The following is a 12,678-nucleotide window of genomic DNA, read 5'->3' as shown; positions in this document are numbered from 1 at the left end:
TGTCTTGTTGCCAAAGACCTTGTCACAAAATAATCTTATTTATCGATACCTCTTGTATCCGGTGGTTTTTCTAGCAACAACTAGGAATCACTTTTTTGTGTGTAGAAAACAATTCCCTCATTAGGATTTTCCAAAATATCCACTTCCTTAAAACACTCACTAAAAAAAGACATTTTTTACTACTATAAAATATCTTCGTCTTGGTCAGAATTTAGTATCAAATGTGTTATTATTATTGTTAATTGGAAAAGTATGAAATGTACTTGTTAGATATAGAAGGAGAGAACTAATAAGTTGTGGTTTGTTGGAGTGGGAGTCGAACTGAATTTAGTCCCTTAAATAAGATTTTGAATCTTCCAAATACTTTATATTAATAATATTAATAACATGATTGAAAAAAAATATAGAAAGAGAATTTATAACACAAAAAATAAAAATAAAAAAACTTAATTAAGTTTTTAATAGCTGTAATATAAGTTGTTTTTAGATTATTATCTAATACATTTTTTTTCAATTAAGTACCCAATTTTTTTTTGAGTTTTATAACGTCATTACACTTTGTTAAGTACATCTCATTGTCGCACTATCATTTTTAATTATGTGGCATTGACGTATTAATGATTGGACATGATGATGTAACACTTTGTCACGTCATCACTTAACGGAAAACGATTAATGACAGGTAGTAAAATGAATTATTTTTTTCAGGTAGGTATTTAACAAAAAATACATTTTTAGGTAATAATATTTTTAGGTAATAATATGAAAACGACCTATTTTTTAAATATGAAAAACTTATTTAATATATGACATGAAAATTTATTTAAATCATATATAATTGATATTTTCAGTACATAATCAATGTACACATGTAATATATTATGTCTTTTCTCACTTTTTTTTCACTATTCTCTGGACCCAAAATATATATCCTATCATTTGATCTTGTTGGATTCTCTTTTAACTTTATCTAAATATTAAATATATGCATATTAACTCTTTAATTTAACCTTTAATATTATCTTATTAATCTAGTTCAATTGATTAAACATGATAAATTGATAGGTGAGTTATTGTAAATTTTAAATTGTATATTTTTTTATTCCTACCAATAAAAATATCTTATTAATTTAATGTATTTATTATTTGAGGAATTATCTAAAAAAATAGATAGGATAAAATTTCTTAAGTCTATATAAAAGTAAATTACATATATCTTGATCAAGTTATTTTAATTAATTTTATTTTTTTTACAAGTTTACAAATATTTGATCAAATAAGAGTGTTAGTGAAGCAATTTTTTTTTATTGATTTATAAGATTTATTTTTAAACATAACTTAAATTTATGGTCATCATTTTTATTTTTATTTTCAATATAACAATAAAATTTATCATTTATCATTTTATCTGAAATTAAATTATTTATTTTAATAAAACTCATCCTTATTATTTGTTAACTAAAAAATTATTTTTTAAGTTGACTTAAATAAATTTTTCATACCTAAAAATTCATTTTTTTTACCAAATATCTACTTGAAGAAGATCTCAATTTCATCTTATCATGTATCATTAATTTCTTTTCCGTTAAATAATAATGTGATAGACGAAATGTCAGTCATCACGTCTAATAAAAAATACGTCGTCATATTATTAAAGGTGATAACATGATGTTCATAAAAAATTTATGTAATTAGTTAGAAAAATGACAAAAGACAAAATGAAACTATCTTTTTTTTGAAAAAATGAATATTATATAATAATATGAAAATAACCAAATTGAATTAATTCAATAGAAATGTTATCTCCAAATTTTAAAACGGTTTTTTCTTCTAAGTGGACCAAAGACAAAGATCGCGTGTTCCGACTTCCGAGTAACATTCAGTTTCATAGTTCACTCTCTGTACTCTTCACTTCTTCTACGCTGCTAAATAAGGTTCTTCTGCCACTGTGAACAGTGAATTGTTCGTGCTGCTATGTTCAATGGCACCCATCCAGAAAAAATCGAAGACCAAGAAGAAGACCAAGAAGTTCAAAAAACACAAACAGGTGAGCCTGGTCCCCGTTGAGCCCAGAACCAGTGAGACCGATTGGTGGGACTCTTTCTGGCACAAGAATTCTACTGTCCCAGGTATCTTCCCCCTCTCTAATTATTTCAAATTTTCAAATTTTAATGATTTATCATTCATGTTGTTCTGGAATGAAAGAACCCTTTCATGCATGTCTTTCTCTACTGTTATCACTTTATCAATTTTAGTTGGTGAAGAAATCATGGGGGTTCTACCCATGGATTTCCTTCCCACACCCCATTGTTTAGGGCAATGATATCATTTCAATTATTGTGTTCTTGGGTGGTGTTATGGATATGACTGATTTGATTTTGAAAAAAAAACTGATTTTTATGGATATGATTGATGCAAACCTGCAGGATATACTGTACCTGGTGATGAGGCAGAAGGGTTTAAGTATTTCTTCAGGGTGTCAAAGACTACTTTTGAATACATATGTTCCCTTGTGAGGGAGGATCTCATATCAAGGCCTCCATCAGGGCTCATCAACATAGAGGGAAGGCTTCTTAGTGTTGAGAAGCAGGTTGCCATTGCCCTTAGAAGGTTGGCATCTGGTGAGTCTCAGGTCTCAGTTGGAGCTGCCTTTGGGGTTGGACAGTCAACAGTTTCTCAGGTGACTTGGAGATTCATAGAGGCGCTGGAGGAACGCGCCAAGCATCATCTCAATTGGCCGGATTTCAATCAAATGCAGGAAATCAAGCTTGGTTTTGAGGCATCCTATGGGTTGCCTAATTGCTGTGGAGCCATCGATGCAACGCACATCATGATGACCCTTCCGGCTGTCCAAACCTCGGATGATTGGTGTGATCAAGAGAAGAACTACAGCATGTTGTTGCAGGGAATTGTTGATCATGAAATGAGATTTGTTGATATCGTGACAGGTTTGCCTGGGGGCATGTCGGTTTCCAGATTGTTGAAGTGTTCGGCATTTTTCAAGCTATCAGAGAATGGAGAGCGTTTAAATGGAAACGTGAAAGCTTTCGGTGGAGATGTTATAAGAGAATATGTGGTTGGTGGGTGCAGTTATCCTCTTCTTCCGTGGCTTATGACTCCTTATGAAACTAATGGGGCTAATGGCGTATCAGTTCCGCAGTCTACTTTCAATCACAAACATGGAGCTGCAAAGCTACTTGCTGTGAGGGCATTCTCACTGTTAAAGGGAAGTTGGAGAATCCTGAGTAAGGTTATGTGGAGACCTGATAAGAGGAAATTGCCAAGCATTATCTTAACATGTTGTTTGCTCCATAATATAATCATTGACTGTGGAGACACCTTACAACAGGACGTTGCCTTGTCTGGTCATCATGATTCTGGATATCAAGAACAATGTTGCAAGCAAGTTGATCCTTTGGGGAGGACCATGAGAGATAATTTGGCCAACCATTTGCGACAGTAATGTAATTAGAGATGTTCATGGTAGTTCTGATGATACACCTTTGTACTACTGATCTAAAATTTGACTTTTGGCTTTGGCATTTTGTTGTTGATCTTAAGAAACTGAGTTTTCCTTCCTTTTTTGGGTTGGGAATTGGGATTTTATCCCCTTGTTTTTGGTTAATGTTAATTAATTATTATTGAAAGAAACGTTGCTGAACATTTAGCTAATTAGCTTTCAGTCTTGTAGGATAATTTATCAATGAGCCATTATATCGCAGCAATGAGTACTAATTAATGTCTTCAGTCTTATTGCATTTTATGCTGAACAAACGATGCTTAAGATACAAACAAAACAAAGAAAAAAGGAAGATAATTGCATGGCACCACAATGATAATCAAAGTAATAGCCAGACAAGAACGGCAAGTCTAACCAAGAAGGAAGTAAGATGGAGGGGATTATTCAGAAAATGAAATGGCGAAAATTCCATCCTAGTTTCTTCAAAGTTAACATTACATAACATGTACAGTAGGATCTATACGCTTCAAGAACAATAGATCCTCTCCCTAGAAAACCTTGTAGGGTCTTGAACCATCTCTAGATTATAAAGAAAGATTTACAAGCATGAAAGTAAGTGTCTCAAGTCATTTAAACTATTCTAAAATCCTGTCGACTTAATCTCCCTTAGTGGGAGGTTGCATGCATGCACAAAAGTGTGTTTTCTTCTTCCTCTTCTGGTAGTTTCTTCTCGTGCCACCAGCATAGAGATAATCTCTCAAAAGAACTTTTGAATTTCGTTCATCCATCATTGCTTTTCCTTTGCCTTCTTTTTCATCATTCAACTTCAGAAGTAAGAATTGCAGTCTTTGCACTTCCAACTGCAGCCGTCCTATTTTTTCAGACCCTCTCCGAGCCTGTTCTGAAACTCTCCTTCTGCTGGCACTTCCAGTTTCATCCGGTTCTGCTGTAGACTTCCCAGCAAAGGACGAGGTACCCTCTTCTACATTCTTCTTCAACTTCTGGTTGGCATCAAACAACTTTGTGATGGCTTCCTGAGTAGCTTCTAGCTGTCCTTTCACGGTATCATACTCACTATCTTTTCCCTTTGTGCTCTCTGTAATTTCTATCTTGCTCATCAAATCTTGCACGGTAATTTCAAGGTTTGTCAACTTCTGAGAATCAGAATCAAGTCTTTCTAAAATCTTTCTCCTGTTGCCATCTTCATGAGGATGTGGATGTGGATGTGTCAATCTTCTCGAGATCTCTAATTTGTCCACACTCAAATCCTTCTCAATCAAGGACTCTACTGAAGGATATTTGTTTTTGGGTTCCTTGGTTGCTCTCTTTTGATGGTATCCAGTAGGTGCGATGGCCTTTTTCTGCGCCTTGCCAACGGTCAGGCCAATTACCCCATCCTTATTAGCTGTTTCCCACAATTCAAGCATCTGATCATCATTCTCGAGAGTTCCTCTCCTACTTAACCTGTATGAACATTCAGACGTTTGATCAAGCATGATGTCTTTTGGCAGAACTTCAATTTCTGCTACAGGGACATCTGACACTGATTTTTTTGCCTTCTGTTCACCAGAAGGTCCACCTCGATGCTGCTCCTTTGCTTCATCCATCTCAGTAACATACTTGCTTGCCTGAATATTTCCTTGGTGCCGGCTGATTCCAGATTTTAATACTTGAATCTCTCTCATTTCATCCTTAGTTTTGAAACTTTCATTCATCTGTTTAACAGCCATTTCAATTGCACTGATCCTTTTCTGCAAGTCTTGGAAGTCTGGAAGTGCATCTGTTGCCATAGCATTCTGATCTTCAGCTGTTTGTGGACCACCTTCAGCATATTTGTGATCCGTCAAATCTTCAACCTGGAAACAAAGATTTAAACAAATTACATCAATATAAAATATGCAATAGTGGCTGGTTCTCAGTTGAAGATATCATGTAAATTACCTTTAATACTTTGTAGTTATGAGGATTTACCTGTGCAAGTGTCTGCATCTCCAAGGCTGTTATACTATCATTCAAAGCACTAACAGCAGGGACATAAGCAGCCAACTGACCATGTAGTCTCCCATTTTCACCTTCCAACTTTTTAACTCTTTCTTTCAGCATTTCACTTTCCATACCTTTAAAGTTGCTTCTGCGTTCAAGATCTTCACATGCATCAGCTAGCTCACGGACCTTCTCTTCAAATAATGTTTCATTGACAGCAGAAATCTGCAGTCTGGTATAGAGTGTGGCAGCCTGAGTCTCCCATTGTTCAATCTCATTTGTTCCCTTAAGCAGTTCACAATTTAGCTTCTCTTCCCTCAGTTTAATTTCTCCAAGTTCTTGATGCAGGTGCCTCATTTCAGCCTCCAACTTCTGATTCACTTCACAAAGGCATCCAAGTTCACCATTTTGAAGATCCTTGTCTGAGGATAATTTTAAAATTTGACTAGCTTGGTCTTCAAGTATCACCCTGGCTTCATCATACTTGCTCTTCAGATCTTCCACCAATCTTTTTAATTCTCTTTTCTCATCATGTAAAGCACTAAACATTTTTGCTGCTTCCAAAATCTCATTTTCCTTTTGAGACAACAATTCCTTTCCATTCCTAATCTGACAATTTAGTTGATCATTAACGGATTGAACTAATTTTAGTTCATTGCTTGACACTACAAAGGACTCTTTAAGATCCGAGTTTTCCATTTGTACATCTTCTAGTTTGCCCATCATTATTTTTAGTTTGTTCTCAAGATCAGCATTTACTGAACAAAGTCTATCAAGATCTTGGCTAAGCTCTTTAAGTGTCTGGAGTTTTTCAAAGAGAATGTTCTGGTAGATCAGAGAAATATTAGATTGTGCTATTGTCTCATGGATCATAATGCAGAATTCTTCTTCCAACTTACTTTTCTCTTCACCCAGGTCCAGAAATCTTCTCAACAAGGCATTTTTCTCTTCAAAGGTTTTGCAACTTTCTTCCTTTATGTTTTGGTGATCCTCTTTCAAGTCTAACAGCTGTTTGCATAGGTTCTCTATTTCAGTTGTCATTACTTCCATTTTCTCTTCTCTTTTGCTTATTGCCAACTTCAATTCCTGATTCTTCTCCAATATCTTTTGTACCTCTGCTTGCAATGCCAAGAACTGCTTAGACTGGGTTCTCAACTCCTTATCAAGAGAATCTCTTTCTGTCCAAAGATTTCCGGCCTTTAATTTCAACTGGCCAAGGAATGCAACAAGAACTGAATTCTCAATGGCAACTTGCTGGCTTTCGTTGAAAATTGTGACAAAAGAATTCTGTGTCTCCTGAAGTTTGCCATGTATGTGGTTCAGAAGCTCCTGGTCTTCTTCAGTCACATCTTCACACCAAGGCTCACTGTTAACGTCAAGAGTCTTTAACACCTGAAGCAGCCCAATCCGTAGCATTTTAATTTTCTCAGACAACGAATTCACATCAACTTGCTTTTGAACATTGTCATTCTCCAACTTAGATATCAATCTATCAGACAGTTTGGAAGCCTCCAAGAGTCTTTGACACTCAACTAGAAGAGAGAAGTTCTTCTGCTCTAAATCCTGGATACATTTCTGCAACACGAAAATTTCCATTTGAGCATGCACACCTCTGTCCAGTTCATCTTCATATTCCTTTTTCTGGTAATCTGCATCTTCTTGGAGAACAAAAATCTGTAATTCCTTCTCAGCCAATTGACAGTCATTCAATTGCACAATTCTGGAATGCTCTTCCCTCTCAGCATATAAGGAAACAAGTAGCTCTTCCAACTTTTGAAGTGCAGACTCCCTTTCTGCTTTCAGTTCCAAATGCTTCAGTTCCAATTCACTGTGTTTTTTCCTAAGATCTTTCAGAGTTTGATGAGTGATGTTCAACTGTGAAACCAACATTTCTTTCTCAGAGGTGAGACTGGACTTTTCATGGTCAAACAACAGACAAGAGTCTTCTAAAATCTTTGACTTTATCCTTAATCCTTCAAGCTCAGCATTCACATCAAATAGTGAACTTTCTAAAAGGTGGTTTTTTTCTGAGAGATTCTCCAGCTTCTCGGCTGTGGTTTGTAACTGAGAAAACAAGGTGGCTTTCTCAGAAGCAAGAGTGGATTTCTTTGCAAGCAAAGATTCACAAGTTTCCTCCAATACCTTTACCTTTCCTCGAGTACTCTCAAGCTCAACAGTCAAAACTGAAAGGGATCTCTCCAAAACAGTGTTCTTCTCCAAGAGCTTTTCCATGATCTCCAGTTTTTCCTTTAGAGCTTCTTTCTCGTTTTTGTAGGTTTCGCATCTTTCATTCAGCTTTGAGTTCTTATCTTGCAATTTCTTCACATATGAGACAAAGCACTGTGGATCTAAGTCAGTTGATCTGACATCCTCCATCATGGATTCATGTCTTTTACTCACATCATTAAGCTCATCTTTTAGACAGTAAATTTCTTGCTGAAGAGCATTTCTTTCATCTACTTGCAGTCCAACCTCCAGCTCAAGTTTCTTTATTATCTCCCTCAGATTTAATATCTCATTCTGTAAATTTTTTATAGACAGAGATGAAGATAATTTGATCTCATTTAGGGTTGTGTTTTCCTCTTTGGTCTTGTATATTTCATCCTCTAAAGCCTGCTTATGGGATTCTGTATTCTCCAGAATTTCAGCCTTACTGTGAAGGTCGTTGGCAAGAGACCTTAGCTCTTCCTGAGATTGAGAATGCAAATTCTGAAGAGTTTGGAAAGCAGCTTCAGCTTCGATGAATTGCAATCGCTCCTCTTGTATGCAAGTCCAGAGTCTACCCAATTCCTTCTGCTTCTCACTAAGTTCTTCACTTTGAAATCCTAACTTCTGTGCCAAAGACTGCAATTCAGATTGCAGAGTCTGATTTGATGTTTCCAAGAGAACACACTTCTGTTCAGAATTATGCAACTTTTCAACCCCATCATTTATCTTGCAATTTAACCTATGCACCTCCTCTTGAGCACAAGAGAGTTTATGCTCCAAACTGGAAATTATCTCCAAGCATTGTTGATAACAAAGAGCTGCATCTTCCTTCTCTTCAGTAAGTTTAGCAATTTCTAACTTCATGCCCTCAATTTCATCTTTTGCTGCAATAGCCTGCTCATTAATTCTCATTGCATTCTCTTCAGCTTGTGTTAATCTTTCCTCTAGTTTTGACAACATCTCCAAGGACTGATTATATTGAACAAGGGCATCCTCCTTTTCAGCTTCTAGTCTAGCAAGTTCTTGCTTTAAGGATTCAGCTTCAGTTTCAGCTCTAGTAGCTCGTTCATTAAGTTCTCCTACATCCTTTTGAGCCGAAGAAATATTTTTCTCCAGATTATATAATTTCTCCGAGCATTGCTGGTACTGAAGAAAACTAGCTTCTCTTTCAGACTGTATTTCAGTAAGAGCTTCCTTCAAGGTTTGAACTTCAGCTTCAGCTTTGTTTGCTCGTTCATCAAGTCCTTGAGAATGCTCTCTTGCATGAGACATTTCTGATTCCAGATTGAACAATCTCTCCAAACTATGCTGATACTGAAGCAAGCCAGTCTCCTTTTCACTTTCCAACTTAGCTAGGGCTTTCTTTAAGGCCAAAATTTCGGCCTCGGCTTTGGTCATGCGTTCAGACTCGGATAAGACTTGAGCTCTAGTATCTTGGCTTCCATTGTCTTTCCCATTAATCTCCTCCGGGTCAAGAAAATTAAGCCCCCTTCTTGCAGACTTTGCATGACTTACAGATTCTCCTGACATGAACAGATCATTGAGCTGTTTCAAACCCTTTCTGCTTATACAAGAATCAGCTTCATCAGTATAAGATCCATTTCGATTGATGGCATGGAAATGAGTTGAAGCATCCTTTTGCAAGTCATCTGAGTCAAGAAATGCACAGGAAAAGTGGATTGTCTCTGGTGTATGTGGTTCAGTCTCCATGGAAGAAACTACAGGTGAATCATCTGCTGGTGCCGGAGGACCTTGATTAGGAAATGCTTCGGCCATGGTATGATGGGCCTGACGTATCACTCCAGTTGCATGATCATATCTCTCAGCCAATGCCCGGTATGCCCGGTAAAACTCTTCAACTAATTTCATAAGCTCTGGGCGTTTCTTATAATACATTTCCGCCCTCCTCGCAAAGGAATCTGCATCTTCTTCAATAAGCTTGATCATTTGCTTCACCTTGGAATCCATATCTGTTCATGAGGTGGTAACATTGAGATAAATTAATGTGTTTCAGGGTATTAGATGGATGTTAACGGCAAAATTTCAGTTTTCAAGTAGTAACTAAGGAAATAGATGATACAGGAAGTAGATATGGCTTATTATCATGCACACAATATAAGACAGAACTGATACTCTTGAGTTATAAAAGAAATATAATTTTAATGAAGATATATACCAACAAAGAAGATTCAGAAAGATATATCAAAATAAAATACTGTAATTTCATTAAATATTGGAGTGCATCATGACTGTAAGTAAATTTGGAAGCCAAACCAGAACCTGGTTTAAACCATAATATATGTTTGTGCCAGACTTTCCCAAGAGGTGAAATATATATTGACAATTAAAAATGATAAGGCAGAACTTTTAGTGGCCAGTCCAATAACGTAAGGGTTTAGCAACACATATTTCAAAAGCCCAAATGTATAAGGTCCTATATCAATATCAGTAATTATCTATGAGATAATGAGACTATGATAACAAACAAATAATAAAACTAGATTTTAAATATAGAAGATGAAGAAGGATAGTGCTCAACTAGATTTTGTTCCCTGATTAACAGAATCACTTCTTTCTCCTATACATGAGAAAACAAGTAATGGGTGCAATCTAATCTCCAACCATAGAGATGCCAGGTGATGAATAAGAACTATGTTAGCATCTTAAACAGAATTGCTTCCAAAACCAGAATTACCTGTCAGATTCTCTTGAAGCCATTTCGAGTTCTTGGGGCTAATGTGACTGTCCCACCACCATGAATACATTCTTCTAGAATCAGCATGGGACAGAGTCGCCATCGCTCCGGCCAAGTAAATCAACACCAACACCAACACCGTGTCTTCTAATTTTGAATGAACTCAATCCGAGAAAGTTCAATGATTTACAACCAGAACCACGTTAACACAGTTACATAACACAGATGGCATACGGAGTCTCTCTTGCTGCTAGCATATAGTTTGTAATAAACAAAAACAAAAAGAATGCAAATGGTTCAGTTTCAGATAAATCATGGACACACTTTTTTTTCTCATAAAAGTAAAAGTAAATGATCAGAAACATCACCAGAAGCAAAAAGAAAAGAAAAATAAATTAATTAACATACCAGTTTGGTTAAACTCACAAGTTCCAAGAGTAAATGAATCAACAAACAAACATCTGACACACCTGAGTTACTGCTGATCAAACACAAAATTCCAATTAGAATCACGAAAAAAAAAGTTTTACAGAATTTGGCTAGTAACAAGAACATAATTTTATGTGCATGTCAGAAAAATACAAAAAAAATAAAATAAAATGTTCTAATTTTTTTTTTCATGAAGATCACTTATGAACATGAGATGGCTACACCATATAGTTCAAAACACGTGATCAATGAAGAAGGATGCACTCATGGTTGAGAGATCAAACCTCAACAGCTACAAGTGCAAAACATAAAGCTAATAATTCGGGTAACATGTTAACTCACCAAAAAAAAAAAAAAAACCAAACGTGAGGCATTCGGTTCCAATTAACACCAACGGCCATAAACAACTTCAACTGCTTTTTCTTCTCTCTCTTTTTTTTTTTCTTTTTTATTCCATTTTCTGAGTCACCCCATGTTGCTTAGATCTCTCTGTTTTGCGGACAATGTTGTTTTGTTCCTATTCTTGTTTCTCTCTCTCTCTCTTTCTTTCTCAGCTTTGCTTTTTATGCAGTATAGGTTGGTGGTACTGTCTCCCAGCGTCTCAGAACTGTTAAAAGTGGAAAAGAAAAGAAAATCATAACAAGTTGGCAAGACAAAAATAAAAGGGAAAGATTACTATTAGGAAAAAACAAAATAACATGGTAAAAACAAAATAAAAGGGTAAGTAAAATCAAATTTCATTAATGAGTAATTTAGAATCTGATCCTCACATTGCTCACATTAATTTGGTGCATTGACAATGAAAACGGGACATTGTGGTAAATGTAACCGCAATGGAAAGAAATATAATTTGGATTCTCTAAGTCAAAAACAAAATAATAATTGGATTCTCAACTCATCTCTTTTTATTTGTTTCCGTTACTACAATCTGCATCAGTAATAATAGTGATTAGTGAGTATCTTAAAATAATGGTTTTAAAATGATAATATAAAATACTACTATTAAATGAGAATGAATCAATGAAATTATTTGTTACATTAAAATATTGAATAAAATAATACTTATGAACTCGTTGTCAAATTGCTGATAAAAGTAGTATCAACTACTATCAAACTTAGTTGCGTGTATTTTACGAGAAGAGGTATAATGTGTGATTTAGCATTACCAAAAATTTCAAATACGTCGCCGACTTTAGGGTGAATTTATTCCATGTAATAGTAACAATGGTTGCCGTTGCTGAATGGTGCGTCACGGGGTGAACAATGAAAATAAGAAAAAAGCAACACTATTATTATTTTCTGCTATAAAGCAATGGTTGTACCAAACAAAAGTCATACGCTCCCACATTTAAAATCCATAAAAATACGTTATTACTTACTTTTCTGTTTTTACTCACTTTTGCTCCCATAAATATTTTTTGTATAGTGACAATTATACTATTATTTAACTGCCTTGAGCCCTTCATAGCTTCACAAGTCAAACTCACAAGTAATTTGGATTATTTTCATGGAAGGTAATAAATTACTATTTTCATGATCTTAAGAAGGAAATTTGAACTCTGAATTTTTATTACTTAAATAAGTTTTTTTTATAAATAAAAAATATAGCTTAGATGACGTAAAAACATATATGATATGAAGTTTTCATGATACCAAATATAAGCGCTTCTCAAATTTGATTCAAATCAAAAATTCAGAAAATAATTCCCAAAGAATCACAACTCTCTAGAAAATAACTCTCAAAGAATTACATCTCATCAAAAGATTTTTGAATGGTCATCAAAGGCCTATAAATAGGTGACTTAGGACACGAAATTCCAATAGAATTTTTTCTGAACTGAAATGTCTTATAATCTCGAAAAGATTCTTTGGTCAAACCCTTGCATATTTAATAAAACATCTT

General features: G+C 35.1%; 2 protein-coding genes across 6 annotated transcripts; one reads left to right on the top strand and one right to left on the bottom strand.

Moving 5' to 3' along the window:
- The first annotated feature begins 1,825 nt into the window (after positions 1-1,825).
- On the top strand, positions 1,826-3,672 carry LOC114406877 (protein ANTAGONIST OF LIKE HETEROCHROMATIN PROTEIN 1-like). The gene is made up of 2 exons (XM_028369719.1): positions 1,826-2,129; positions 2,427-3,672. Exons 1-2 carry the CDS (start codon positions 1,982-1,984, stop codon positions 3,461-3,463), a joined length of 1,185 nt encoding a protein of 394 aa, XP_028225520.1. The 5' UTR covers positions 1,826-1,981; the 3' UTR covers positions 3,464-3,672.
- A 199-nt stretch (positions 3,673-3,871) lies between these two features.
- On the bottom strand, positions 3,872-11,387 carry LOC114406876 (protein NETWORKED 1D-like). Of its 5 annotated transcripts, none has more exons than XM_028369715.1 (5): positions 11,118-11,387; positions 10,755-10,827; positions 10,347-10,596; positions 5,402-9,621; positions 3,872-5,316 (listed from the first exon to the last, which is right to left on the bottom strand). In XM_028369715.1, exons 3-5 carry the CDS (start codon positions 10,447-10,449, stop codon positions 4,117-4,119), a joined length of 5,523 nt encoding a protein of 1,840 aa, XP_028225516.1. In that variant the 5' UTR covers positions 10,450-10,596; positions 10,755-10,827; positions 11,118-11,387; the 3' UTR covers positions 3,872-4,116. The 5 variants fall into 5 exon arrangements, with proteins under 5 accessions (XP_028225516.1, XP_028225518.1, XP_028225515.1 ...); XM_028369717.1 differs by having other exon boundaries at positions 10,347-10,593; XM_028369714.1 differs by having other exon boundaries at positions 10,755-10,824.
- Between the last annotated feature and the right edge of the window lie 1,291 nt (positions 11,388-12,678).

The sequence above is a fragment of the Glycine soja genome, chromosome 3 (genome assembly GCF_004193775.1).
Source record: "Glycine soja cultivar W05 chromosome 3, ASM419377v2, whole genome shotgun sequence".
In the NCBI taxonomy this organism is placed as follows: Eukaryota; Viridiplantae; Streptophyta; class Magnoliopsida; order Fabales; family Fabaceae; genus Glycine; species Glycine soja.
This window is presented reverse-complemented; position numbering and strand designations above follow the sequence as displayed.

What these genes read in the sequence shown, in the direction of transcription:
- LOC114406877 (XM_028369719.1), top strand. Translation starts at nt 1,982, where the DNA reads ATGGCACCCATCCAGAAAAAATCGAAGACCAAGAAGAAGACCAAGAAG. An exon ending in CAAGAATTCTACTGTCCCAG is followed by an intron (nt 2,130 to 2,426) that starts GTATCTTCCCCC and finishes GCAAACCTGCAG; the next exon opens with GATATACTGTACCTGGTGAT.
- LOC114406876 (XM_028369715.1), bottom strand. Translation starts at nt 10,449, where the DNA reads ATGGCGACTCTGTCCCATGCTGATTCTAGAAGAATGTATTCATGGTGG. An exon ending in GCTTCAAGAGAATCTGACAG is followed by an intron (nt 9,622 to 10,346) that starts GTAATTCTGGTT and finishes CCTCATGAACAG; the next exon opens with ATATGGATTCCAAGGTGAAG. An exon ending in ATAACTACAAAGTATTAAAG is followed by an intron (nt 5,317 to 5,401) that starts GTAATTTACATG and finishes CTTTGTTTCCAG; the next exon opens with GTTGAAGATTTGACGGATCA.